This window comes from Strongylocentrotus purpuratus, unplaced genomic scaffold (genome assembly GCF_000002235.5).
Source record: "Strongylocentrotus purpuratus isolate Spur 01 unplaced genomic scaffold, Spur_5.0 spur5_scaffold_4, whole genome shotgun sequence".
Classification (NCBI taxonomy): domain Eukaryota; kingdom Metazoa; phylum Echinodermata; class Echinoidea; order Camarodonta; family Strongylocentrotidae; genus Strongylocentrotus; species Strongylocentrotus purpuratus.
The window spans coordinates 21,181,293-21,208,096 of NW_022145610.1; the positions used below are offsets into that span (position 1 = coordinate 21,181,293).

The following is a 26,804-nucleotide window of genomic DNA, read 5'->3' on the forward strand; positions in this document are numbered from 1 at the left end:
ATATAGAGGGAGCAAGTAGGGACAGTGGGGCTTTAACATAAGATGATACACAAAGTGAAACAAGCAATAATAGCAAAAACAGCAAACAAATTAATTTGTTACCAAGGAAATGTCACGTTAGTCACTTTAAAATATTGAGGCCATTGAACGAGGTCATGATTATGATGGTGCATACGATCGCAATTACCTCCTCTGTAAATAGGCAACTACTTATATGTTTCATGCATCCATTGTTCGATCACAATTATTACTGCCTGGCGACGCACTTAAAGGCACACTGCCATACTTGTAGCTACTTGCTCCCTCTATATAGAAAACTTCCCCAATCGGTGCCTGTTGGTCCCCCATGATCCTCTTTTTCTTATGTTAAATGATAGCTGAGTTAATGAGATAGCCACCTGTCACAGTGACCTCGATGGCTCTCTGTGTGGTCTAATCCCTTCTGGCCCAGTAGTGGTGACGGTCTTTAAAGATAATCTTTAGTACAATTGCATTGTGAAAGAAAAGGTGTGGAAAGGATCAGAAACAGTTGATCATGTAGCATGTAAGTATTGGTGTGCACTGCAAGGTTCTGGAGTCATCAAAATCATAATAAATTTGACCGAGTCTTGGTAAAGTAACAAGCACATACACAGAAAGCTATATATGGGACAACACACATGGTGTCGGGGCTGGTACTACCTTGATTCCTTGTCTTTCTATGCTTATTACTCAGCCAGTATACATTTTCTTCCAAAATTGTTTGGCACGTGTCATTTATTTGTAATCTTGAACATTCAGTGAAAGTTTCGTTTGATTCTGTGAGAAATAATTTTCCTTTTTTTTTTACCAGAACTCAAGTTTATCTTTAACAGACAAAGTTGATTTGCTATATCAATTTATTTTGCACGAGTTACCTGCGCTGATCAAATTCGTTTACTCATTACCGCTACATTAGCCGTCTTTGTTTAAAAATAATATTGGCTTCCGGCATGCCTTTGCCATTTCTCTAATTCATCTTTAAATCATCGATAGCCATGGCTGTGATGATTATAGAATATGACGCCAGTATATACAACAACAACAACAACAAGAACAACAACAAAAACAACAATACTTCTACGACAACTAATAACTTCTGGCTCTTGTATAGCGCTCACGTCAGTCAGGCTTGAACCGCACTCCACATTATTACCCAACTTCAGCATGGCTCCCATTATGAAACTTTAGTATTTCAATAACCATTCATTATTTTGTTGTCCTTTGTTGCTATCTGCATAGTAATGCAACCCTCTCACTTGCCATGTTCTTACCGTACAGGAGTTGACATCCATATTTTGATGTTGAGAGGGGGGGGGGGGGTCATTTGAGATCGCTTCAATTAGAGTGGAATCCACTTTCTCTCTAAAGAAAAGAGATATTTAACCAATACCTTGGAGTCGATTCAACTCCAAAGAAGTGGATTTCACTCCACTTCGTTAAGCCAATACAAACCATTTGTATTATCTGATTAGTCAGTGTTTTTCAATAAAAATTGTCCTACTTTGGCTATGTTTTTTTCTTCAAATGTTTACGCGAAAGCGTTTGTTTCAAAACAGTTCACCTGCTAGATAGACAAATGAATATTGAATCAAATCAATGGATTATTTTGTTCTCACAATGTGAAACACGTAGATATTCCCAGAGCATAATATACATAAAATGAGCATCTTCAAAATGTGATATGTATTTCGGCGTGATTTAAGACTGGTGTAGAATGTGTACGTGATGTAACAAAATGTAACTTTGATATATTCATACAATCATATATACTATGGCTATATGCACGAATTCTGTATGTACCACACTTTTTCCCCGCTTGATATTCATATTGCCAATGTGCCAGTATACTCAAACACATACGTCTTTCTTTCTTGCTATCGAATTCAGGTACAATATTTTTGGTATTCTATTCGGGAACATATAATATACAAGTTTTGCTTTTGGGCAGGTACCCCATATTTCACATTTTATTTCTTTTCTATGTTTACATGTCTAACAATATTTCATTATCATATATTCTCTTGTTAAATCTTATGTATGAGACAATCTTGTTATGTGAAAATTGGAACAATAACAAAACAACAACAACAAAATATATAGATTTGTCCCTTTCCACTTTTACCGACTCACAGATATCACTGATTCTCTTGAATCGTCTTTTCTACCCACTCGACAAAGTGTGGAAGTCTCGCGTAGACACCGTATGTATTCTGCAGCCCACACCCTAGACCATAACTCACGATCCCAACCTGCCTGTAGATACCATTACGACTCACGACCAAGGGACCGCCAGAATCTAGATTACACGCATCCCGCTGGTCCGCTCCCGCGCAAAGTTCGGTCGTGGTGTCGACTGGGATCTGGTTGTTGTCTTGCATCACTCTTCGGCATTCTGTCGCTGACACGAGGGGTACGTCGACTTCCTGGAGATTCTTGGTTGCAGGATCGACCGGTTCGTCAGGCAGTCGTATGTCGCTGTGACCCCAGCCTGTGACTTTGGCCACCCTGTCTGGCTTCAGGTACCAATTGGCTTTTCAAGAAATTTAATTTAAAAAAGAAAGAAGAAAAAAAGTCAAGTAGAGAAAGAAGAGGGAGAGATAGAGAGAGAGATAGAGAGACAGACAGACAGACAGAAACGGAGAGAAAGGGGAGGGGGATATATAAAAAGATTAAAACTATACAGCAAGAGAAAGAGAAATAAAAAGTAAAACCTTTCGAAAAATGAAACTAGGGCACTTTCGATAAGCCTCGTCCATCACTTACTGAATTTTGCGAACATAATGATTATGAATAAGGAATCCAAACGTGATTCCTTCGGGATATACAATCTCGTACATAATTTGCCCCTTTGTTGTTTTTGGGAAAGTCTAGTCGTATAATCAGGCGCGTACGAAGGGGGAGGGGGGGGTTTGGGGGGTAACCCCCCCTTTTGGTATTTTTTATGTGTGTATTTTGGTAATTTAAAAAAAAAATGATAATAAAAAAAAAATAAAAAAAAAATAAAAAAAAAAATATATATATATATATATATATATACCAATGGCTGACCTAAAAAAGGGAGCCTTACCCCCCTCTAACGGGGCAAAATGTCAAATTTTCAAATTTCGAGACAAAAAAAAAAGTGTCCTCTTACCCCCCCCCCCCCCCCCCCCCCCCCCCCCCCCCCCCCCCCCCCGCTTATTCAGCGGCTGGCTGAGTCGTTGCAAAAATTTTGGCCCGATTTAAAAAAATGTTAACGCCCCTCCCCCTTGAAAAAATCCTGCGTACGCCACTGCGTATAATATTGATTCCAAAACATGATGACAATATTTCCATGCCGATGTGCCTTGGATTAGTGCTTCATTTACTAGACTCTCCATCCAAGGGTTGAGGGTTCGTATCCTACCCAAACACTAACGGCCCTTATATACTTAGCAAGTTATTAAATAAATCCGCATTAAATGACCACATTCCACCCAGGTGTAAATATGTACCAGGCAATTGCTGGAGTAACGATAAGTGCAGCCCCCCCCCCCCCCCACTCAGTGTTATTTAGGGTACGCGTATGCATCCCTCCTTTTGAAAACACCCCCCCCCCCCCCCTCCCTAAGTCAATACGGGCGGATTTGTGTGTACTATGAGCCGGACTTTGGTGCATGAAAAATACTCCTTTACCGGACATTTTGGGAACACGCATGTCGTCCCTCCGACCCCGGAATGGGGGGGGGGGGCGGGGTGCACGGCCCTCGGGAAGAACAGCATTGGTGCTACGATGAGACTTCCCTGCGTCAAAATTATTGACGGTTGACTAATGAATTTTCTAATTCCCATTGGCTTCATACGGGGACCGCTCGTTTCCCGTATGCAATGGGTTAATGCTATTAACATCATACCTTTCAATGGATCTGTCACAGAGCTTGGTGGAAGACACACCGTACGCACATATGGGTTGAGCTCAGCTTCACGATCCAACCGCAAGAGGGCGACATCGTTATGCTGTGCACTACCTTCGACGAAGTATTGTGGATGGAAGATGAGCTGGGCAATGTCAAACTGCTGTGACCTTGGCAGATCGCCAGACCTATCCGTCAACCCTACGGTTAAAATCACGGATATGGATGTAGTGAGTTCTGTGAGATTTCCAAAGGATACTGATCATAGTGAAATCGTTAGATCAGGTAAGAATAGCAATAAAACGTATGACGAGTGGCAGATCCAGACTCCAGTGATACTATCGTGTTAGGGTGGGGGGGGGGGGGGGGGGGGGGGGGGGGGGGGGGGGGGGGGGGGGGGGGGGGGGGGGGGGGGGGGGGGGGGGGGGGGGTGAGGAGGGGGGGAGGGGGGGGACAGGTCCGGAAATCCAAAACAAGCTACAACCAACAACAAAATATTTGTCCATGCTTCTTCTCCCCCCCCCCCCCCCCCCGTGCCTCGCTGGCTCCGCCACTGATGATATACATTATTCTCGATAAATTATAGGTGTTGAAAGGTTAAGGATTTTTTCACAAAGTTAATGATTACTTGGCCTCTACTGTGATTTTAACAACAAAAAACCCAAAGTTTTAGGAAATTTTACGACAAAATGAGAGAGATAGATGGAAAGATGAAGGTAGGGGGAGCAAATTTCAGGAACAAATGTTGAAACCAGTCAAGTGTTTCACTACATCTCAGAATAATTAATTGATTACGAACCAATATCAACACGAAAGAGAGAGAGAGAGAGAGAGAGAGAGATGTAACATGAGCATCTATCTAAGCCATGGGTAAAACCATGGAGCTCCAAATAGTGTTGCAACTTATTTCATTCTCCCGTTATGAATAATTGGATTTTAATATATAGTAAGAATGCGAATCGCATACGTTAATTGTTGTTAGGTAAGGCAAATATTATGGCTTGTCCTACCTAACAACACGTAATGTATGCACTTTGTACTCAGACTACTAAAATGCAATAATTCATTATAGTTGAATGAAATAATTTGTAAACGAGGCACCTAAAGGAAAGGTTGACTTCTAGAAAAAGGTGACAAATAATTTGTTTGCATTTTCATTGTCATATTTATGCGAAATTATGAAAGAATATTAGAAAAAATATATTCCCTCAAAAACATGGCTCTTCAAATTGCCTTCATATTCTAAACATAACATTTATCAGCTTAAAAATGAGGCCCACATTTTTATGCTACATGTTTGTGTAGTCCCATATACATATTTCGGTGTACAGTTTATGGTCAATTTTTACCAAGACTGGGCCAAACTTATTATCATTTTGATGATTCCAGAAACTTGCAGTTCACACCAATGCGTATCTGATGCATGATCAACTTTTTCTGATCGATTCCACATTACGTTCACAGTGCAAACGCATAAATAGAACTCAACTTGATCTTTAAAAAAACATTTATGCATTCAAGTTGAGTACATTACGAAAATGGCCTATTGGTGTACTACATTCAAGGTACCAACATACCGAGATAGACTGTCGTGGTATCCCTGGTTAATGAGAACAGTCCGCGAAAACAGTGTGCTGCAGTCAGGACCCAGTTCTTCCGGATTAGAGAACCACCGCACAGAAGCTAAAGTAAATCATTCAAAATGTTGCAGTTTTGTCGGAACAAAGAGGCAATATTCCACACGATACAGAAAACGTTCATTAGTTGAGGTAATTATAACATGTACTTAAAGCTTCAACCACCGAATCTAGTCCATTAAGCTTGGCTACTAAATGTTCATGTTAATACTCCACATGTTTAAAGGTATAGTTGAGTTTTGTTGCAGAGGGTACTACACAATTTGTTTTGGTGAGATATTGAAAACCTGAGTGTCCAATTTGCAACAACATACAATTAAATGACAAAATCATCTTTGTTTGATCAAAATCCGTTCAGAGACGGCTGAAATATCCATAAATATGTTTGTAATATTTGTGGTGCCCCACAAATATTCGATAATTTGAACCAGCCGTTGAAAAAACGAAATAGCGCCTTATACGTTTTATTCCACCAAATGCCGATGTTGGCTTCTTGTTGGCTTTTTCGTGTCGGTTATAATACGCACAACCAGCCGGCTCGTGTATTGATATTATCAAATAATCAATTAATTATGGTCACCCTATTTTTTCGAAAGTGGAGCTGAATAAGTATGATTGTATTGGCTAAATTTTACACATTTTGGGTTCTAAAATTACCTTCATGGCAATTTTAGGTCCTAAAAGAGCACTAGAAATGTCATAAATAAGAATAAGAGCAATAACCATGAACTTTGAAGGCATTTGCGGTCTGAATCAAGAACTCAACTATCCCTTTAAAAGGAGAAAGAAACACATTTAAAAAAAAAAAAAATTAAACAGAAAAATTGGGCATGCTATTCATCTTTTCTAAAAATACGTTTTGAAAATAAGTCCATTTGTTCATTTTGTTTTCCACAACTATTATAATCAAAGTACAAATTTTGAAGTGTACTTTTAATGACTAACTTATACCCAGCCATAAGTGTTAATTGGTTTCTTAAAACTATCAGGATTTGTTCCTACATTCAACGACAAAATTAACTGAATAGAACATAATCTTTCATGATCATCCAAGTTAAAAGGTTACACCTCTAATTACTCACGTCATTTGTTGCTGTATCATAAAGAGCTGCTTGCCATGGCCACGCCCCAGACTTAGCGTCCACCCCGCCCACAATTCGAGACCTCGCCACAATAGTATTTCCCGATTTGCCACATTCCTCGTAAGCTAATAGAGATATAAATAGTAAACTGAAATTATCATCATGAAGCTCAATTACGGTCTTGACATTGCCTTATAAGACCTATGATCATAAGATAAATGATTGATGGATTGATATCATATAACTCACTTGCTTGTTTTCTGTTTCAATTTTTCAGTAATTCGCTTAAACTCGTTACCATTACATTTTCTAGTCAATTGATTTGTTGTTAATGTACATGAGTTAAAAAAGAGGAAATGCATATAAAGTGAAAGAACTAAGTTTGTTTTTAAAAAAACGGCGTTAAGCGACATGAAGCTACTGATTAAACCCTATACTCATATAGGTTTCCATCTATTGTCTTTATTTTCACGAGGAAATGGGCAATGATGAAAGGGCATGGTTCTTGTTTTCTAAGGAGACCACCTTCCTTCTTACTATGAGCATGTCGGACAAAGAAAGAGGACGAAATATACAGTTCCTCAGGTAGACAAAGGAACATCCCTTCCTTGAACAGGTGTCACATGCATATTTACCTGTTCTACACATTTTTACATAATAGCAGTGAAGGGATGTTCTTTTGTCTACCACAGCAATTGTTGAGGGTAGAATGAGGAACTGTATGTTTTGTCCTCTTTCTTTGTCCGTCATGTTCATAGTGTCTGTTACTCACATCTTTTTGTATTAGTGATGATGTCCACGGCCTCGTCAAGCTCGATATAATCCGAAAGATAAAAGACATGTTCGATGATGGGCCGAGAGGCGATTTCGGCAAGTGCTTTCTTATCCGTCTTCTGGCTAATTCCTATGCAGTGTATCTTGAAGCCTAAATCTTCCTTGAGCGTGAGAGCGTGTTCCGAAGGGGCGCCACCTACGTTACTAAAACCTTGAAGAAACGAACGACGTCAAGTAAAGCGTAAATAAAGCACAAGGCCAATTCAATTTCAATTCCATTCAGTGCAATGCAATCGGAATTTATTATTGCACAACAATGTAAATATATTACGCTTAAAATGATCCTTTGCTTATTTCTGTAAATACAACAAAAGAACAACGCCAAGTGTCTCAAGAAAACAATCAGATTATCGACATGGAATAGCGCCGTCCCCGTCCATTACACTAGTTTACAGTTGTGTGCGCCATTTTAATTGGCGAGTAAACAAAGCCAATGACCTAGAGGTCAGTGGTATTTATGCGTAAATTAAGATTGCGCCCATGCAAATTATGATAACATCACTGCCTGCGCGCTGCGCTGTGCGCTCACATCATAATTTGCATGGGCGCAATCTTAATTTACGCACAGACCAAATGACCTCTAGGTCATTGGCTTTGTTTACTCACCATTTAAAATGGCGCCCATGTCTGCGCATGCGCACTGATACAACTTTAAACTGGTGTATTGGCTTTGTTTACTCACCATTTAAAATGGCGCCAATGTCTGCGCATGCGCACTGATACAATTTTAAACTGGTGTATTGTCGGTTGATATGTCTGAAATCCGCATTTGTTTGTATTAAGAAATGAAACAAATCGTATCGAATATAATGTTGTAGTCTTTCTAATATTTGTTCATCCTTTGTTCGTCAAACACATCTTTCCAAAGAGAATCTACTTAACTATCATCTTGATCTTTTTCTCTCTGTTTAAGACTCCCCTCCCCCTTCCACAATGAACTTACCATCAGTGATGATGAAGAGAACTCTTCTGGTGTTGTCTGGTGTATCACCAAGAGTTTCAGCCACCATTTCTTTGATGTTGATCAGAGCAGCTGGTAAGTTAGTTCCATCGCCTTTAGGTTACAAAAGATTGAATCATTATTCAACACGGTGGCAAAGATTTTCGAGAAATCGAATTAAGAACAAATTGGGAGAAAGGAAAAACAAATGTTGTATTCCTATCAGCAAACAAGTTCGTATGATACGATAACACTAGCTACCGGAAGTTGACAATATTTAGAGGTCAAAGCCTTAACACCAACTGATTTCCATTTCGGTGTTTAGGGCTGATGTGAGTGTTTATTAAACACTAACACCAGCCCTAAACACCCAACCTGAAATAGCTCAGTGTATCATTAATACTTTTCGCGCATTTCAAAAGGTGGCAGACAAGGATTTGTAATTAATTGCCTAAGTATTGCCGTCACCTGTGACTGAGAGGCAAAACACGAACTGAACAACTGGAATCATCGGGTTTTGTCTGCGGCATAATTGATGGGGCCCGTAGCCAGAGTTTGATGTTCGGGGGGGGGGGGGGGCACATACATGTAATCGATCGACGTGCTGGGGAAGGGGTCTAAAAAAAATTCAACCGATCTTGGAATTTTTTTGGGGGGCACGTGTCCCCGTCCCCCCCCCCCCCCCGTGGCTACGTGTCTGCATGTACGAGGACCATCACATCTTCATACCTGGCACGAAAATAGGAATAAGGGCGTATTTTCCTTTAAGTTATACTCTTTTATTTTTAATGCGATTCAGATACTGAAAAAATCTGAAGTATTCAAATCGTCGTTTAGTCTTCATATCAGACTTACTTTTGTAATGTATGAGAGTATCGATGGCTGAAGTCACACCATCCGTGGATCTGTATTCGTTCACGTTGAAAGCCCGCATAGATTGAGAAGAATAGTACAATGCTCCCACTCGGGTTCCACCAGCCGAAATGTTCTCATCAAGCTGCGTTAGAAAATATATCAATTATTCTTCAATTAACCATCAACTTTACTCGAAACAGACTCCAACCGACCAATTCGTGGACACTGACAGCGATTTACGATTGGGGTTTAATAGCTAATAATGCTATACTTCATAACAGGGGCGGATCCAGCCGCCGACGAGAGAGGGGGCCCAATTCACGATTTTTTTTTTTTTTTTTTTTTTTTTTTTTGGGGGGGGGGATATGGAACTCAATTTTTCTTTACTCAACACCCCCTCCTCTTTTGCCTATTTTTCTGGATCCGCCCCCGCTCATTACACAACGCCAAAACTGACGACAGACAGTCAACACACCGCACAAAAATGAAATTGCTATGACTGCCGCTTTACCCTCCTAATCGAGAGCGCGCTTCGCAATGTCCTTCACACGTATTTGGGTTAAAAGAACAATCAATTCCAAAAGACAAGTTCGAGTCAATAAAAACATGGTACCAAGGGTGTCGATTTGTATCCGTGGTTGGGGGGGGGGGGGGATGATAGGTGCCAAAATATTTTCGACAATGGATCAAAGCAACCAAAGTGGTAGAAGCATGTGGCAAGTTGCACCCCTCCGAAGCGCGTAGCCAGGATTTAATTTTAGGGGTGGGGCGGTAGTAAGCGCGCGAACCGCTGTTCCTAGGAGGTTGGGTGCAGGGAGGGGGAGTCCCCCCCCCCCCCGGCGCAAAGCGCGGAAGCTTTGAGGTATCACTAAATTATTAGAGAAAGAAGACGATTCGTTGGACCGTTCTCGACTCTTAATCCTTGTTTGAATTGAATTCCCCTTCCTCCGCACGTAGCGCGGTAGCTCTGACGTTTCATTAGATTATTAAAGAAGACGATTCTATGTACCATTCTCGACTCTTAATCCTTGTTTGAATCAAGTTCCCCTTCCTCCGTGCGTAGCGCGGAAGCTCTGACGCTTCATTAGATTATTAAAGAAAGAAGACGATTCTATGTACCATTCTCGACTCTTAATCCTTGTTTGAAACAAGTTCCCCTTCCCCCGCGCGTAGCGCGGAAGCTCTGACGTTTCATTAGATTATTAAAGAAAGGAGACGATTCGATGTACTATTCTTGACTCTTAATCATTAATGTTTGAATCAAGTTCCCCTTCCCCCGCGCCTAGCGCGGAAGCCCTGACGTTTCATTAGATTATTAAGGAAAGAAGACGATTCTATGTACCATTCTCGATTCTTAATCCTTGTCTGAAGAAGACGATTCGTTGTACTGTTCTCTATATTAACCCTTGTCTGAATTCAGTTTCCCCACTGAAAATAAATTGTGTCACAAATAAGTTGTGACATAATAATCTTTCTCCAAAAATGAAAAATGTTTTAGGAAATATCAGGAAATAAAATGAGTGAAAAAAATAAAAATAAAGATACAATGACGTGAATTTTAAAAAGGGTGAACGGAAACAACATAACAACTAGTGAACTATTTTATAAGTCATACTAATGTCCGAAAATCTTTCTCCTTGTCTCCGATCTCATCACGAAATCGTCACAGAGTTCATCTATGTTTACACTGTCCAGGATTGTCTGATGTGCATTGCAGATTGCTACTTTTGTGCTTCGCGCTTAACATTTAGCTCGTTGCTTTTGATGCTGTGTCTTTGCATTTGGCGCACTGTATTTCTATGATGCTGTTGATTGAACACATTGAAAAAAAAATCATCAATTCCTGATGAAGCCGTATGAGCGAGAATTCAATTTATTCCTGTCTCATATACGGTTTTCTTATTTAATTCGTATATTTGTATGTATTATGAAGATGAGATAGCAAAATGTGTATATTGATGCGAGTAATAACCATTAACTACTCACATCGGACTCTCATCATTAATTTTTCTCTTCATTTAAAAAAAAACATTTTATGGTGAATTATTGGGGGGGGGGGGGGGGGGTGATTGTACAGGCCATCCCCCCACCTGAAATATTGGGGGAGATATATCCCCCCATCCCCCCGGGATCGACACCCATGCATGGTACAATCCTTTTTTCTTTAAGCCAATAATTGCTTTGTCATCACGAATTAAATGAAACTCATGAAAAGCACTTTAATATAAGTAAAAGTTATTAGTTATTATTATAAAAAATGTTACGGTCTCATCTGTTAAAGGGAACATTGTTCAGATGATTGATAGTGGTGCTTATGTAGTGACTTCAATGCTAGATGTACAATTAAAAATAATCTGAAAATTTGAGTGAAAACGGACTATTATTAATGATACAAATTGGGAAAAACTGATCTGATCGATAACTTAATTCTCCCAACTATATTGCATTTTAGGTTAATGTAAATCGTCACACAGCACTAAATTGGCTCTACATATCATTCCAGACATTTAAGTGTTGACAGATTTTCAATAGCCTGTTTTATGTCTTTTTTCATGGAAAATCGGTTTGGAAAATTCAAAAATGGTTGGGAGATTTTACTGTTAATCACTGTTAGAGGGTGTTGACCAGCGAAACATTCTCAGAAAACCATTAATATCTTTGTGGTTTGAGATTTTTTTCAGGATTTTTTGCATGTTAGAGGGCTAGTACAGTAGAAGGAAGATAGTAAGTAACATTTCATACAGAAATTAAGCAATTTTTTTCATCAACTTTCAACTATGTTACCGAGTCACTTTAAAGTGGCTTTAACATCTTCTAATATATTCACATTTGCTTTTATTTCCGTCCTACCTTGTTCACTAGAAGCTTGGCAAATCGTTTGCCTTTCTCGAAGTTTTCAAGTCCAACACTATTCGACGCATCAAACGCAAAGTAGATATCCAGGGCGGAAGAGTTTGATAGATCGATTGTACGCTTCCTTCGTCTACTACCGGAGTTTGAAGTGGTGTTATTGAAACCCACCCCGAAGCCCCCGTCGATGGCCATTTCGTCGAAGGCCTTTCCCAGGCCGCTCGTCACTCGAGCGAATTCGTCGAACTCATCACGACCTTGATGGGAAACAGTACATTTATATAATTAAAAAAGTATATATCGAGGGGTCAGTGACACAAAGACGTAATTCTATTTTGGCCGTTTTGAGAAAAAGTGGTTTATGTGTCCCTGAGCACTTGGGCCTTAAGGAGTTAAGTCTATGCTTCACTAGCCAATGACTTCATTGGGGGTATTGGGTGGAATTAAGTCTGTGTGTTTCCTGGAAAGCCCACATTTCTCTGAACATTTTAATATCAAGTACTCATTTTGGCAAAATATGGAGTTAAGTCTTTGTGTCACTGAACCCTCGATATATTTTACAAGATAGGGCTGAATGGTGCATTTATCAGTATTATTCATCAACGTAAAAACTCTTTCAAGTTCATCGGAGAGCATGGGGAGGGGAAAGGGGGGGGGGGGGGGGGAAAGGGGGGGGGGAGGGTATCCAGATATTGATGAGGGGAGGGTAAATCTTCCCTAACGCAAAAGAAGGCCAGATTGTAAGTATCCTTGATGTCTTTGTTAGAGACTCGCTGTGTTAGGGAGCTGTTAGTTTGATAGTCATCTGGTAGTGATTTTGACACCTTGAAATAGGAAATTTCCCTTATTCTAATACACTCGTACGTCATCAGAGAATCAGCCATAATCTCAACCAGTGGCGTAGCATGAGTCCACCCATTTAGGGGGCTCTCCAATGATATGGGGGTGGGGAAGGGGCGTCTCCGGTCTTACTTTTTTACAAGGTTACAAGCTTAGGGGGTTTGGGTGTTTACTAGATGAGAGGTAATGGTGCGGGAGGTTGTCCGGGCGTCTTTTTATAATTGTCCTGTTCCTTTTCTGTCTTTTCCCGGTCTTTTTTCTTTTAATTTTACCCTTCAACAGAGGAGGGAACACGTGCCCGCTGTAGCTACGCCACTGATCTCAACATTCTTTAGGAACTTCGTCTCTCTTGTTCTTCTTACTCATGCATCTTGGCATCTCTCCAGTCCACTCCCCAGAAAACGTACACATCCTCTCTTCAGAACCAACCATCTCGTAACCACCGTTACATCGAAAACGGACATAGGTGTTCACTCTGTACTGCGGAATGGCGACTTTGGAGCCGTGTATGGGGTTCCCCAAGGCGGGACAGTAGTACTCTGTCATGATAATAAAATCAGTTAGTGGGCCTTAACATTATACCGCAGTCACATTGCTAAACTACTTCAAACCTACCGCAGACCGACCAGTTTTGGCCGTTGACAGTAATATATATTTTGTTGCTGTCTGCATTTTTGTCGGCCTCGTTGGTGTGACTGAGGTATTACAGTTATAAGACAAAGTTACGAATCAAACAAAAATTTGATCCTAATTTTGAATCTTCTCTTTATCAACGCAATGTAGGCTTTAAGATACAATCGATTCCTTTGCAAAAAACCGAGCTAAATTCATCTAGATCAGATCTGTTCTGCACGAAATACAGCTTTATCATGAACGATCCTTAACACCCACTCCATCAATTTTATTCTTGGATGCGATCAGGTAAACGACTCAAGTCTGCAAAATGTAGAACAAATCGCTATCTGAAATCCTTTAATTATTCCCTGTTCAATAAGGGCTTACACCAAGCCACATTAAAGATAAAGATGAGTTCTGGTAAAAAAAGAAAATAACTGAAATTCTCAAAGAATCAAACGAAACTTACACTGAATGTTCAAGATTACAAATAAATGTCATTTGCCAAACAATTTTGGTAAAAAAATGTATACTGGCTGAGTAATGAGCATAGAAAGATTAGGAAATCAAGGTTAGTAGCCCCGACACCATTTGTGTAGTCCCAAATACAACAAGTTTCTGTGTACAGTGCTTGTTACTTTACCAAGACTGGGCCAAATTGATTATGATTTTGATGACTCCAGAACATTGCAGTACACACCAATACTTACATGATCCATTCCACACCTTTTCTTTCACAATGCAATCGGATGACCAGAACTCACCTTTATCTTTAAATACGTCAATAATTGTTGATAAGAGTGTAATGATTGTCCAAATGTAAATGCTCATATTTTGTACAAGTCCTGTCATGCCAATCGACACTGCAAACTAATGCGAAAAGGGTGATCTTGATAATTAACCATTTATAAAGCTAGACTAAAGTTTCCCCTCTGTACCTGCTTGATTCAACAGTCTCTGATTTTCAGTTGGCCTCTCTCTTTCTCAGAACCCTGTTCCAGGAGATGCAACCACACATGATTGAACTTTCTACAACAGCCGAGTAAAAGAGTTTCAGATATGAATTTTCGACATGGAAAGACTTAAAGCCCGTCTGCACTAATTTATCCAGGGGGATTAGACCTCCGTGCAAGGTCACTGACAGGTGGTTACCTCATCAAATAAGCTCTCAATTAACATAAGAAAAAGAGGATCATGGGGACCACTTCAGGCACCGATTAGGCATTGTTTGCTATATAGAGGGCGCAAGTAGCTATTAGTAGTTCAGTGGGGTTTTAAGCTTCCTCAAGAGGTGGAGACTACAATTATGATGGACATCTTTACTTTGTTCGTCCCAACTTAATTTGTTGCCGATCAGAATGCCGAGATACTTATCAGAGACCTTTAAATTGTTTTAAAGGGATCAGGTAACTTTGTGTCAGATTCTGAAACAAAATCCTGGATTTAGCTCATGCTGCAATGATAATTATAAACGTTTAGGTCAGTCAGGAACCCCATGAATTTTACAAGCCGATCGCCTGTCTGATTATCAAGGTATTTATGATTGGACTTACAAATTATGAAAACCGTTTACCAAACGGTTTTCATAACACTACAGTCTATTGGGGGAAAAGGAGTATTGTAAAACCGGTCACTCAAAGATGTTTACTTTTTTGAGGCACTTATTGATCATTTTGAAGCGCGATTTTTAGGGCTTCAATATTACACCATATCACAGACACTGATAACACGTAGGACCGTGCATCTCATATTTAACATTGCTAAACGATGCCTTTAACCCGTTGACTACTGAATTATCATATTCCCATAGACTTAACACAGGGAGCACCAGGTTTCAGTAAGCAATGGGTTAAACATAGAATTGAATCATCACTTTGAAGTTGATTTCACTATGATTTGGAGTGGATTAAATCTGAAAGGAAGTAACAAAGGAAATAATCCCTCCGCAAATGACTCCTGGAAAAAAAGAGAATTTCCGGTAACAGAGTAAAAATAACATTATCGCAAAGACTATACAAAAAACATAAAGGTAATGCAATTTCAATGGCCTTGTCACCTATTCAACTGGATGAACATGACAATGACGTATTATGTAATCCCAACATGATTTATATTGGTTATACAATGTGGTATTATAGTTACCAATGAGTTGATTTTGATTTGTTCATAGTTCAAGTTTTTATTTCCACATCTGATTTTAAAAAACACAAGTACACCTTATATGCATATAGGCAAATCAGAGGCTATATTTTGTAAGGACTTTAAGAAAGTTAAGGGTAGACAATACACTTATACCCCATTCACAGTGGCCTCAAACACCGCGACAGCAGCGGGACTGTCCCGCTGCTGTCGCGGTGTTGTCTTCAGTGTGAAGGCTCGGACCCGTTATAAACTATCGCGGGATAACACCGCCTCGCGATAACGCCGCGACAAACTATCGCTAGGTTCGCCTAGCTACAGCAGCGGGACAGTCCCGCTGCTGTCGCGGTGTTTACTCAGTGTGAAGGCTCTCCGCTATAACACCGCGACAAACACGTGTGATTTGTTTACTTACCTATCACTGACCTCTTTTCTCCAGCAATGGGGAACATAAAGTGAAATAGAAATAAAGTAACCAGTGGATTCAAATTGATTTTATTATTATGTAGATATTATAATTATCCAAATAAAAATATTTCACACTTCAAAAAATTAAAATATTCTGACTGGAAGCAATAAAAATGCTAGTTTTTTAAAAAGTAATATGATCGAGGATACAAAAAGCAACTTGACATGTTTACCTTTTGCAAGAGTGTGTAAAGTACAGCTAGCGCGCGCAATTTCAAGCGATCGAAAACCCCGCGCTGAAGTATTTCCGGTCATATCGGGGTCACTCGCGGGTCATGAGCCATGCATACACGTGTTTGTTACGGAGGTAATAAAAATCACCCGCTGCAGCGTGAATGGGTACATGATATTTATCCCGCTGCTGCAGCGGGATAACTTTTCTACTGTGAATGCATTTGTAGCGGTGTTATGGCGGTGTCGCCGCTCCGCTACAACGCCGCTACAAATTTCAAAACCACTGTGAATGGGGTATAATTGTTCTTTTCTACAAGTCCCTAATCCAGAGTGTTCTGACGTACAACCTAGTCTGCTACTTTGCTAATGCTACAAAAATTGACCAGAAGAAGCTCAATAAACCCAGGAAAATAGTTCAACGTATACTAGGGATAGACTTGCCACTACTTGATAATCTGTACCAAGAGAGAGTTTCATCTAAATTAAGACAGGTTATGCAGGACCCCACCCACCCACTCAACGAGAACTTTAAATTTAACCGTTCAGGCATACGTTTGTGCGCACCGCGCACACAGAAAACCCGTTTCAGGCAATCTTTTGTTCCCAACGCCATTCACCACTTCAATGCACAAGCCCGGAGGTCTGGAACTCAAACTTAAATACTGGTCTCAACTTATACTTTGTTCTGAATTTAATTTTCGCTAGGGCTCATAATATTAAACTCACCTATATTCTCAAATAAACAGCGAGCTTAATGTTCGAATTTTTCACCTGGAATGCCATGTTTATGTTATACTGCAATCATGTATTCGTTTTGTTCCGTTTCCATTGCAACAATCACTTTCAAAATGTAACTACGTTTGTAACGATGTACATTTGATAATTATTGTATTATGTATTGTTCCTGTATTATGTATATATGTACAAAGACTGTTAAACCAGTGAAAAAAGAATTTCCCGTAAGGGACAATAAATTTTCAATTCAATTCAATTCAATTCAATATAATTATAGATAAACGTTAAAATGAAACATCTTCAATTTAAACCATAATGTAGTGGGGGAAAGAACAAAGGCTAATAGCCTATCAAGAATATTCCCAGAGATAATTACATTTACATAAAAAGTTTCTTAAACGTACTAAAACGAGATAGAAATACAGAGATTAAAATAACACAAAGCAACATTATACAGAATTTAAACCAGACAAATCCATTACAACAAAAGAAAAGAAAAGGAAAGGCATTTATGTAAAAAAAAAAAAAAAAAAAAATCCTAGTTATACACATTCATTTAAGAGATCTTTCTTGAGCTTTCTTTTGAAAATTGATACTGTTGGGTATTTTGTTCCATAATTTTGGTCCGGCATCAATAATTGTTGTGTAAATAGTAACAAATGACAAGCGCCGGAAGAAAAGTCAAACCGTCAGCAACATCAGCAAGCAATCCGTGCTTTTCACACCCACAACAAATACATCGGTTTAATTACCTTCACTGTGGCATGACGTCAGAGTACCATTCCAGTGACCATCAGGTTGACACACCCTCTCACTTGACCCCAGCAGCTCTAGATGTGACCGACACCTGAGGGTCATCACCGTTCCTACGGGCCAAGAATTCGTGGCGCCTTGTCCGTTTCTCGGCGAGAAAGAAATCTCGTCGTTGTCAAGGTGACGGGAACCCGGATGGGGACACCTGGCGACTACATCATAATTTAAAGAAAACAAGAAGAAGAGTTAATTCTTACACCTCAATAGGACTCCATACTGATCCCAAACAAAACGATCGATTGGCAATTAATGTATTAATACTATTATTTTGTTCGATCTTTTGTTGATGATGTGCCAGTCTCGTGGATGTGACTGAGGTTTTACTATTAAAAGAATAGTGGAGGCTCATTCACAGATCAAACTAAAATATAAGGAGTAATGTACGTAAAAGAAATTAATTCTCATTATCAATAAGAGTATCACAAACCTTTGCAGGTTGGTACGTTATCGGACCATATTCCATTGGGTCCACCGTGACTCTGACATACTTGCCAGCTTATTCCATCGACGAGATACCCTTCGTTACATTCATATTGGACCATCTGTGGATAAAGATGGAAAATACTCATTGAAATTGAACTTCTTTTTATTGCAACAACAACACAAAAAACAACAACATCGAAGCACATATAATGAAATAATGAAGGTATGGACGCAAATATGTGGGGGAAAAAAAATCATTTTCAAGTGATGTCGCAAATCTGATTAACCACTCAATAAAATGCGATAAAACAACCGAATCATTAATCAACTAACTTATTAAGAATAAATTCAGATTAAAAATTATATTCTTGTGAACCCAAAATCCTGATGAACTACTCGATAATCCGGTTTTAACTAGTCAATCAACTGATTAACAAATTAATCAACCGATTAATTAGTGAATAAATATCTAATTAATGTGTCAAGGGATTGTCAACGAATCAAGGGCGAGATGCTTATTGACAAAACTACTGTTTAAATCAAGCATGTAACCCTCAAAGCATTCCCCCAATGAATCGTACAAACCTAATCAAACAATTATAATAACATTTATTTTAAAAAATCATCAATCAGCCAAAAAAAGAATTGACAGTCAGAGTATCAAGCGATTAACCAACTGAACATCAAGTCAGTGAACGCATCAGATAAATATATAAATGTAATATTAACGAATCCACAATCCATTAAGAAATGCTCAAGTATTTTGTTGTTGACATTAATAAGTTTGATTTCTTTTGTTCCCCAAATAATGAGAGACACCTAACGACTTACTTCTCCAACATGGTAGGTCCTGTTCTCAATATTGTGTGTACCATTCTCTATGGGCTCCAGGATGGGTGGGGCACAGATGATCCCTGCAATATTCAAGTTCAAGTGCAATTTTATTTCCACTTGAAAAACATTTACAAATCATTAACATATACATATGAATTATAAACGTACCAACATGCGACTCATTGATTGAGAGTTACAGGTCTATACATGTACTGGGTCCGTAGGAAAGAGAGTGGCTCCCGCACCAACCCCCTTTTTTAGAATTAATATACATCATTTAACGTTTTTGTTTTGCCGTTTTGCCTAATTAATCAAACAACACATTAGAATTGGTGAGTGATTTTTTTTTAAAACCTCTCCTTTTGAAATGATTTAAAGCTTATCTGCCATAGTTTACAGGAGGGATTAGACCGCCCTGCAAGGTCACTGGACAGGTGGTTATCTCATCAACTCAGCTCTCAGTTAACATAAGAAAAAGAGGATCATGGGGGACCAATGGTCACCGATTACGCATCGTTTGTTATATAGAGGGCGCAAGTAGCTACAAGTAGTGCAGTGGGCCTTTAAACATCAACTCACACGATACCTCACAGGTGGTATGGTAATTTATTGCCACTGATTTAAACCAGTAGGGGGGGGGGGGGTTGGCTCCATTGGTTGATTGATTGATTCTTATTCGACAAGCTTCCAACCTACACCAATATACAATACTAACAGATCAAAATTAAGTCAGCTTGAACAGGAGAAAGATTAAAAGGATGAAAAATAATAATGAACCCTTATGCAAGTTACACTTTACCAACAAAAGAAGAAGGAGAAGATGCATCCCTTTATTTTACGTCCGTAACAAATTAAACATTTGATATGATTCCAATCTCATTTCAATTTGTCAAAAAGGACGGGGATGCAGAGGTGCCCCTACGGTGTATGAATTCACCCGACCTATTTTTTTCGACGCCCCTCCATCTGCCCATCCGCTACCCGCGTTTTGCAAAATACAGAGCCCCCCCCCCCCCAAGACAGATTTCAATCAATTTAGTTCAACTCGTTAATATTATATTATGTACAAGAAAATGAACACTGAACCTTACTGTTGCATTCTGGGACATCCGCATCCGCTTCCCAGGTGCCATTCTGACACGTGATTGTGACGTCCCCGGTTGGATGGTATCCTGTTTGGCAGGTATAGTTGAACACTGTGCGTTCGGTGTAGAGATCACCGCGTTTGATTCCAGAGTTTTCATCAAGAACCAAGGCTAGCATCCCGGATGGTTCGTTTGGGTTAGGGCATGATAGAGGTCCTAGAAATTTCAAGAACAAAATTTAGACGATATTTTTAGAATATTAGTGAAATAATGACGGGCAAAATAGCAAGATGCTTTAATGATGACAAAATACCCTCGTTTTTTTTGCAAACAGTGATATAACTACATTCATTTTCTCTTTACCAACTGCCCAATATTTAAAATATTTCATACAGTATTGAGTTTAGAAAATATTGCGGAAACGAAGGGAGCAAAACCCCGAAAGGAGGAGCTCAATTGGGAACACCATATGGACAATTCAAGTAAGGCTTACGTTGAATAAACATTGTTATATGAATATGTTTTGTACAAGTCAAAGCAAAGAATTCGAGAATTTAGAAGGAGATTCAATTCACGAGGAAAAAGTATAGGAGAAAATTGACATGCACAGACCAATGATGCTATTTAAACGGATATCACTGGCCATATTGTTAAAAGCTTATTCTCTAGAGTATATGAGTTAGGCCAGCGCATGGTAACAGAGAAATTTATAAACTTGAGTCAACCCCAAATGTGCAGATTTAATCAATTTCCAATCAGAGATAATATTGATTATCGAAAAACAGATAACATTTAAACGTTTATATAGTTACGTTTAATAGAAACTTACTGAAACATCGAGGTGCATCTCCCTGCCAACTACCCGTAGTCTCGTTGCAGACCACCGTTCTTTGTCCATGGAGCTCGAAACCAGGGTTACAGCGATACACAGCAATGCTTCTTGCAGATTTACCACGCATGCGCACATACCCGTTGACAGGGCTCTCGGGAGGACGAAAACATACTAGCGGAGCTGGAATAACAGAGATATTATATAGAAATTAAAATTAAATTTAAATGAACAGCTGCAACATAAAAATCTTATGTCACATGGTTTTAAACGACCGTGTCTTATTAAAATCAAATTGATATGAAACAATTAAAACGTACGAATCGTATGTTACATGGTTGTAAGCTTTTGTTATCAAAATTAAATTGATATGAAACAATTAAAGCATACAATATTCTTAATCAAATATTGAAATTCATTCGTAAGTAACTTTATACCAAAATTTTGAAAAGAACAAGAAAAACCTTAAAATATTAATGACTATAAATAACTTACAGGATAGACGAAAGAAAAAATGGTTTCCCATCTTATTTTATGCCAGAAACACTAAACTGACAAATGATCAACTTGCTAATTTATTTCTCCAATAGGGGCCTATTGCTTATATCCTCACGTCACTATGTGTTACTCGAACATTCCATTCAGGATTGTTGCAGCAATTTCATCTTTTTTTCTCAAACAAGAGAAGAAGAAATTGTTGACATAGTACGTTATATAAAAATGATTAACAGTTGTGGTTTTGAAGAAATTATCTATCATATATCTTCTCTTCTTTCATATATTTTTTTAAATTTTCTGTAAATACAGGGAATCTCACTAATAAATTTGAAATTAGGAAATTATTCCAGTACTTAAAAAAGATGACCGTCAATCATTTTCTTACTATCGACCAATTCCACAACTTCCTTTGCGTTTCTAAAATACTTGAAAGAATCATTTATAGCGGATTTATTTCCCATTAAATAACATTTATCTGTTAAGTAACTCTCAGTATGGCTTCAGATGTAATCACTCTGACTTGTGACTCTGCTCGTATTACATGACAGATTTACTAATAATATTAATCACAAACTTCACTCTGTTGGAATATCTCTTGATCTTTCTAAAGCGTTGGATTTAGTTAACCATGAAATCATTTTGTCCAAACTCCCAGACTTTGGAATACCTGAAATTTGTCTTAATTAGTTTAAAGAATACCTATGTGATCGGTTCCAATACACTTCATGTAACATATACAATTCTCCTTTAAACTAAAGTCAATTCTCATTTTGTTATATTTCAATGATTTATGCACTGTCTCATCATTTCTTGATGTTTTGTTATTTTTGCAGAAGATACTACATTGATGTATTTACATAGTAACTTAAATCAGTTGATTTATTTTGCAAATATTTTAACTGTGTATAGATATCAGATTTGTTCACAATGCAATGCAATAATAGTAAACTACTCAAAATGCAATGTGTGATGTTATCAAGTTAGAAATTAATGATATTCAACTTATTACTTCTACTTCCACAATATTCCTTTGCGTTTTACTGGATACCGTACTGAACATTGTCAAAGCAGATCTAAGAATGTTTATATATTGTTCAAACTAAGCTACATTCTATCTGAAAGGCATTTGGTTATGTTGTGTGACTCGTTAATTCTCCCATATTATCGCAATATTTGATGAGTTAGTTCATGAAATTCTAAACCTGAACCCATTCATAAGTTACAAAAAAAAGAACTTTGAATTTGTTTCTCATCTTCCTTCCTGTCTTCATCAAATCCAATTTTTAACAATCTAAAGACTTTTAATTTAGTAAGACATACACGAATGTCAAATTGCTGTATTTATGTTTAAGATAAAAGAAAATACAGTTCCAACCAAAACTGCAATTTCTTGTTTTGTTAATGTGAATATAAGATAAATATACATAATTATGATACTTGATCGGGTTGCAAATTACATTTGAAAAAAGCTTATTCCACCAATTTGTTACAATCCTTCAGGCGCCAAGGTCCTCGAATTTGGAATTAACTTGAGAAAGTAATTAAATCTGCTACAACTTTGAATACAATCAAAGACAAGTAAAGATAATATATTCTTGTCAAAAGAATAAAGTTTCGAAGTCAATTGATATAAAATGATCATGCCATTTATGTACTTCCACTTTTCTGTCGTTTAAACTTTTGTCTGAATTCCCCACCCCTCTCTCTCAACCGCGAAATCATTCAAGCAACGTCCTGGAGCAGGGCAAATTCAGCGATTGGGGCTGGTGTGATCACCACACCATAGTTTAGTACGAAATCGTTTGGAACCTGCAACCTTGACAACTTGGCCACTATGACTTCATACTTAGGTACTATATAGGCGTAAGCATTGAAATCATCCATAGAATAAACAGTGGGGCAACAACACAACATAAGGAAACAATACTTCCGTTTTGGCTGGTCAAACTTCCTGATTTTCCCGGATTTTAATTTGAGTTTTTTTTCCCCTCCTAAATTCCTTGACGTTCACTGACTGAAAACAAAAAGGAGAACTATTTTTCCGAGATAATTGTGAACCCTGTGAAACAATCGAACCCATGCATATATTTCAGGGATAAATGTATGTTAGAAATAAATCTTCAGTTTGTAACTCTACGACGGTTCGAGGGAAAGATGTGGGTATTAAAGATAAACTTTAGTACTGGAAATAAGATTGCATTGTGAAAGAAAAGGTGTGGAAAGGATCAGAAACAAAATAAATTCAAGAGGAAAGCCCTCAGTAGTGCTCCGTGCTATTGTACATGATCAGCTGGAATTTAGAACAAATCTTCATTTCTTAGTATGTTTATGATATGCCTATACATTTAAAGGCACACTGTCCTACTTGTACATGTAGCTACTTGCTCCCTCTATATAGAAAACTTCCCCAATCGGTGCCTGTTGGTCCCCCATGATCCTCTTTTTCTTATGTTAAATGAGAGCTGAGTTAATGAGATAGCCACCTGTCACAGTGACCTCGCTGGCTCTCTGGGTGGTCTAATCCCTTCTAGCTGAAGTAGTAAAGCCTGCCTTTAAAGCTAACTCAGTAATAATATCTTGGATTAAATTGAATTACCGTGGCAATATGGGTAGTCACTCCACTTTCCGTTGTCTTGACAGATAATGAACTCATCTCCTACAAGCGTTGCGTTAGGCTCACACTCTGCGCGCACGATGTAATTCACAGGGAGATGCGTCAATCCATAGTCTGTACTGTTCTGATATTCGTAACGTCCTTTCCGTAAACTCCTCGGTCGACGACAGCTAGTACCCTCTGAAAGAATGCCAAATACAATGTTTGATTATTGGAAAAGAAGCATGCGGACAGTTTAAATAACATAATTAGGAATGTGATATTCGATCCATGATTTCCCATATTCTACACAATTATTTTTTTGGAATAAAGTAGGCCTACTTTCAATGAACATCAAACTTGTCAAAAGTGGCGACATATCGCCATCTTAATATTCACATTCTGATCGGCGAAGATGAATATTGAGCCATTATCATTTTATAAGAATAGTTTTCCGCTCAAATCCAGCCAGTGTATTGTCATATGTGCCACTGTTAAACAAATCAGTTGTGCACTTGCTACCAGGTTATTTGTTGATGCCCGTTGTCAACCTTTTTACTCTAAGTTCCCCTTTTTTTCTTTTATTTCCCCCTTTCTTCGTCTATTATTCTCTTTCTTTGTGGTGTATTGTTCTAAGGCGTATCCAACACAAGCCTATGTTTTTAGGATATATACCGTCTCCCTTTCATTAAAATTATTTGTCGTCTTAAGAATGGTTATGTTACCATGCATGTAGAAATGTATTAGGCTACTTGAGTATTACTAGTTGATATGAAAAACAGAAATGGAAGAAAATAAATGTTACTTTGAATTGAATGGAATTGAATTGATGGTTCAGTGGTAGAGCAGTGGTCTCGTAACCGGAAGGTCTCTGGTTCGAAACTAATAAGTCGATGCGCTATAGTGCCCTTTGGTTAGGCATTAATCCTCATTACCAAGTCCCTTGGAGAGGACTCAAGGCCGTCAATCCCCTGGCCACTTACTTACAAGCATACACACTGTTTTAGCAGTCAGGTAAAACACACAATACTAATAAACACTGTTCGACCATAATTATGTAACTTGCAGCCTTTTCACACACAGCTAAAATTCAATAAACATGATTAGTATAAACGTGTTTGAAACGTGTTTAAACTAATCATGAGCCTTTCACACACAGAAATTTCGTTGCGATCGTTAATCGTTTCGTGATTAACTACTGCTCGTAAAATGCGCAGTAGTGCCATTGCGCATTGAAGGTCAGGTCATATCAAACAGAGCGGTCGCTTCATCCAGTTTAAACACGTTTAAACACGAAAAACCTTTCACACACAAAATGTCAAGCTCTTTAGATACGAACTTCGTATCGGCAGCCTGCTTTTAGGGGCGTATGCATCGCGACTTCGTATCTATCCCAACATCGTATAAACGATGTTCACACTGGGAAAATTTTTCTATAAACATGTCTAAAACTGTTGAGTGATTCTAATCATCTCTGGAAACGATGAATTTTAGCTGTGTGTGAAAAGGCTCACTGTCTCACCCAACTATGCCTCGCCGTCAAATTAAACAAACAGCTAGGACTTTTAGAATTGCACAACGACATCGTGGATTGCTACGGTCGACGTCCTTTTAATGCATTGCCTTGAATTGGACGTCACACGTTTCAGTCCACGCAAATCTAAAAGTCCCTAATATCCCAATCACACCGACGGGAACAAGCACCCGACCGACTATAGCCCGAACCACCCCGAATAACAAAGAATCATTCGGGTTGGAGTCGGGTTGTAGTCGGTTTGGAGTCGGTTTTGGAGGTTTGTGGCTGGGTTCTAATTAATAACTCTCACCTGCAGAGGAGCAGAGGATTCCCAAGATGGCGGCTACGATGATCGCCAAGAACTTCATGTCACCAATCAGCGGATCTCCTTCTCAGCTAAACAAACTCCAGCTGTACAATACACGAAATCAACAAATGAAATTTAGAACGAAATCAATCGCATACAAATCTGGCAATGAAAACGGGGATGATGCACTAGTTCGGGTGGGTGAACATGGAGTGGGCAAGTTGGCTTCCAAAGCCGGGCTGAAAGATCAAATTTGAAAGCTGGTAAAAGCTTCTTCCGAGAAATTAAGGTCAGGAAGTTTAATTGATGTTCAAAGAAAGACCTTTTATATCCATGATGAAATATGACGGTGGGAAATTAGAAAAACATTTGGTATATTTTGTCCTTGAGTTGCGAATACGAATGCGATCGTTGCAGTACGTGACGATATCGCTTAGTTTAATGGCTATAGTCATTCCGGTGATAGATTTGGATAAAATTATTCTCAAATCATAGACTGATGGGTAAACAAAAAGAAGGAAGAAGACCAAAAAAGAGAAATGAGATAAATGTATCCCGTTTGTTAGCCAAATCCCTCAAATGCAACGCATGTTTAGATATAATTGAATAGATATTATACAACATGTACAAAGTCACTTTTTCTCCAGATTTTATATTCTCAGTTTATCATCACCAGGTTCATGAGTGGTTATACCAATCATTATGGACACTACCATGTCGTTTGTAAAAGTAATAATAGTCTAATAATAATAAGTTGGTTTCATTTACCCAGAGTAGCCACATCAGTATTGATGCCGCTTTTTCCTGGATGTCCTGTGGCCCATGCCATTAGTATTACCCCCAC

At 38.6% G+C, this 26,804-nt stretch overlaps 1 protein-coding gene across 1 annotated transcript; it reads right to left on the minus strand.

The window, feature by feature from the left end:
• Window positions 1-1,668: 1,668 nt before the first annotated feature.
• LOC587492 (complement factor B) lies at window positions 1,669-26,371 on the minus strand. Its single transcript, XM_030998041.1, has 16 exons — window positions 25,964-26,371; window positions 24,141-24,338; window positions 21,047-21,229; window positions 20,224-20,433; window positions 19,130-19,212; window positions 18,303-18,417; window positions 17,815-18,027; window positions 13,294-13,470; window positions 12,092-12,348; window positions 9,242-9,383; window positions 8,390-8,500; window positions 7,385-7,597; window positions 6,613-6,737; window positions 5,471-5,576; window positions 3,894-4,094; window positions 1,669-2,551 (listed from the first exon to the last, which is right to left on the minus strand). Exons 1-16 carry the CDS (start codon window positions 26,019-26,021, stop codon window positions 2,157-2,159), a joined length of 2,787 nt encoding a protein of 928 aa, XP_030853901.1. The 5' UTR covers window positions 26,022-26,371; the 3' UTR covers window positions 1,669-2,156.
• Window positions 26,372-26,804: the final 433 nt, after the last annotated feature.

Coding starts and splice junctions, on each gene's coding strand:
- LOC587492 (XM_030998041.1), bottom strand. CDS start 26,021: ATGAAGTTCTTGGCGATCATCGTAGCCGCCATCTTGGGAATCCTCTGC. Junction 9,384..12,091: donor CCAAGCTTCTAGTGAACAAG/GTAGGACGGAAA, acceptor TTTCTAACGCAG/CTTGATGAGAACATTTCGGC. Junction 6,738..7,384: donor CATCACTAATACAAAAAGAT/GTGAGTAACAGA, acceptor TATCTCTATTAG/CTTACGAGGAATGTGGCAAA.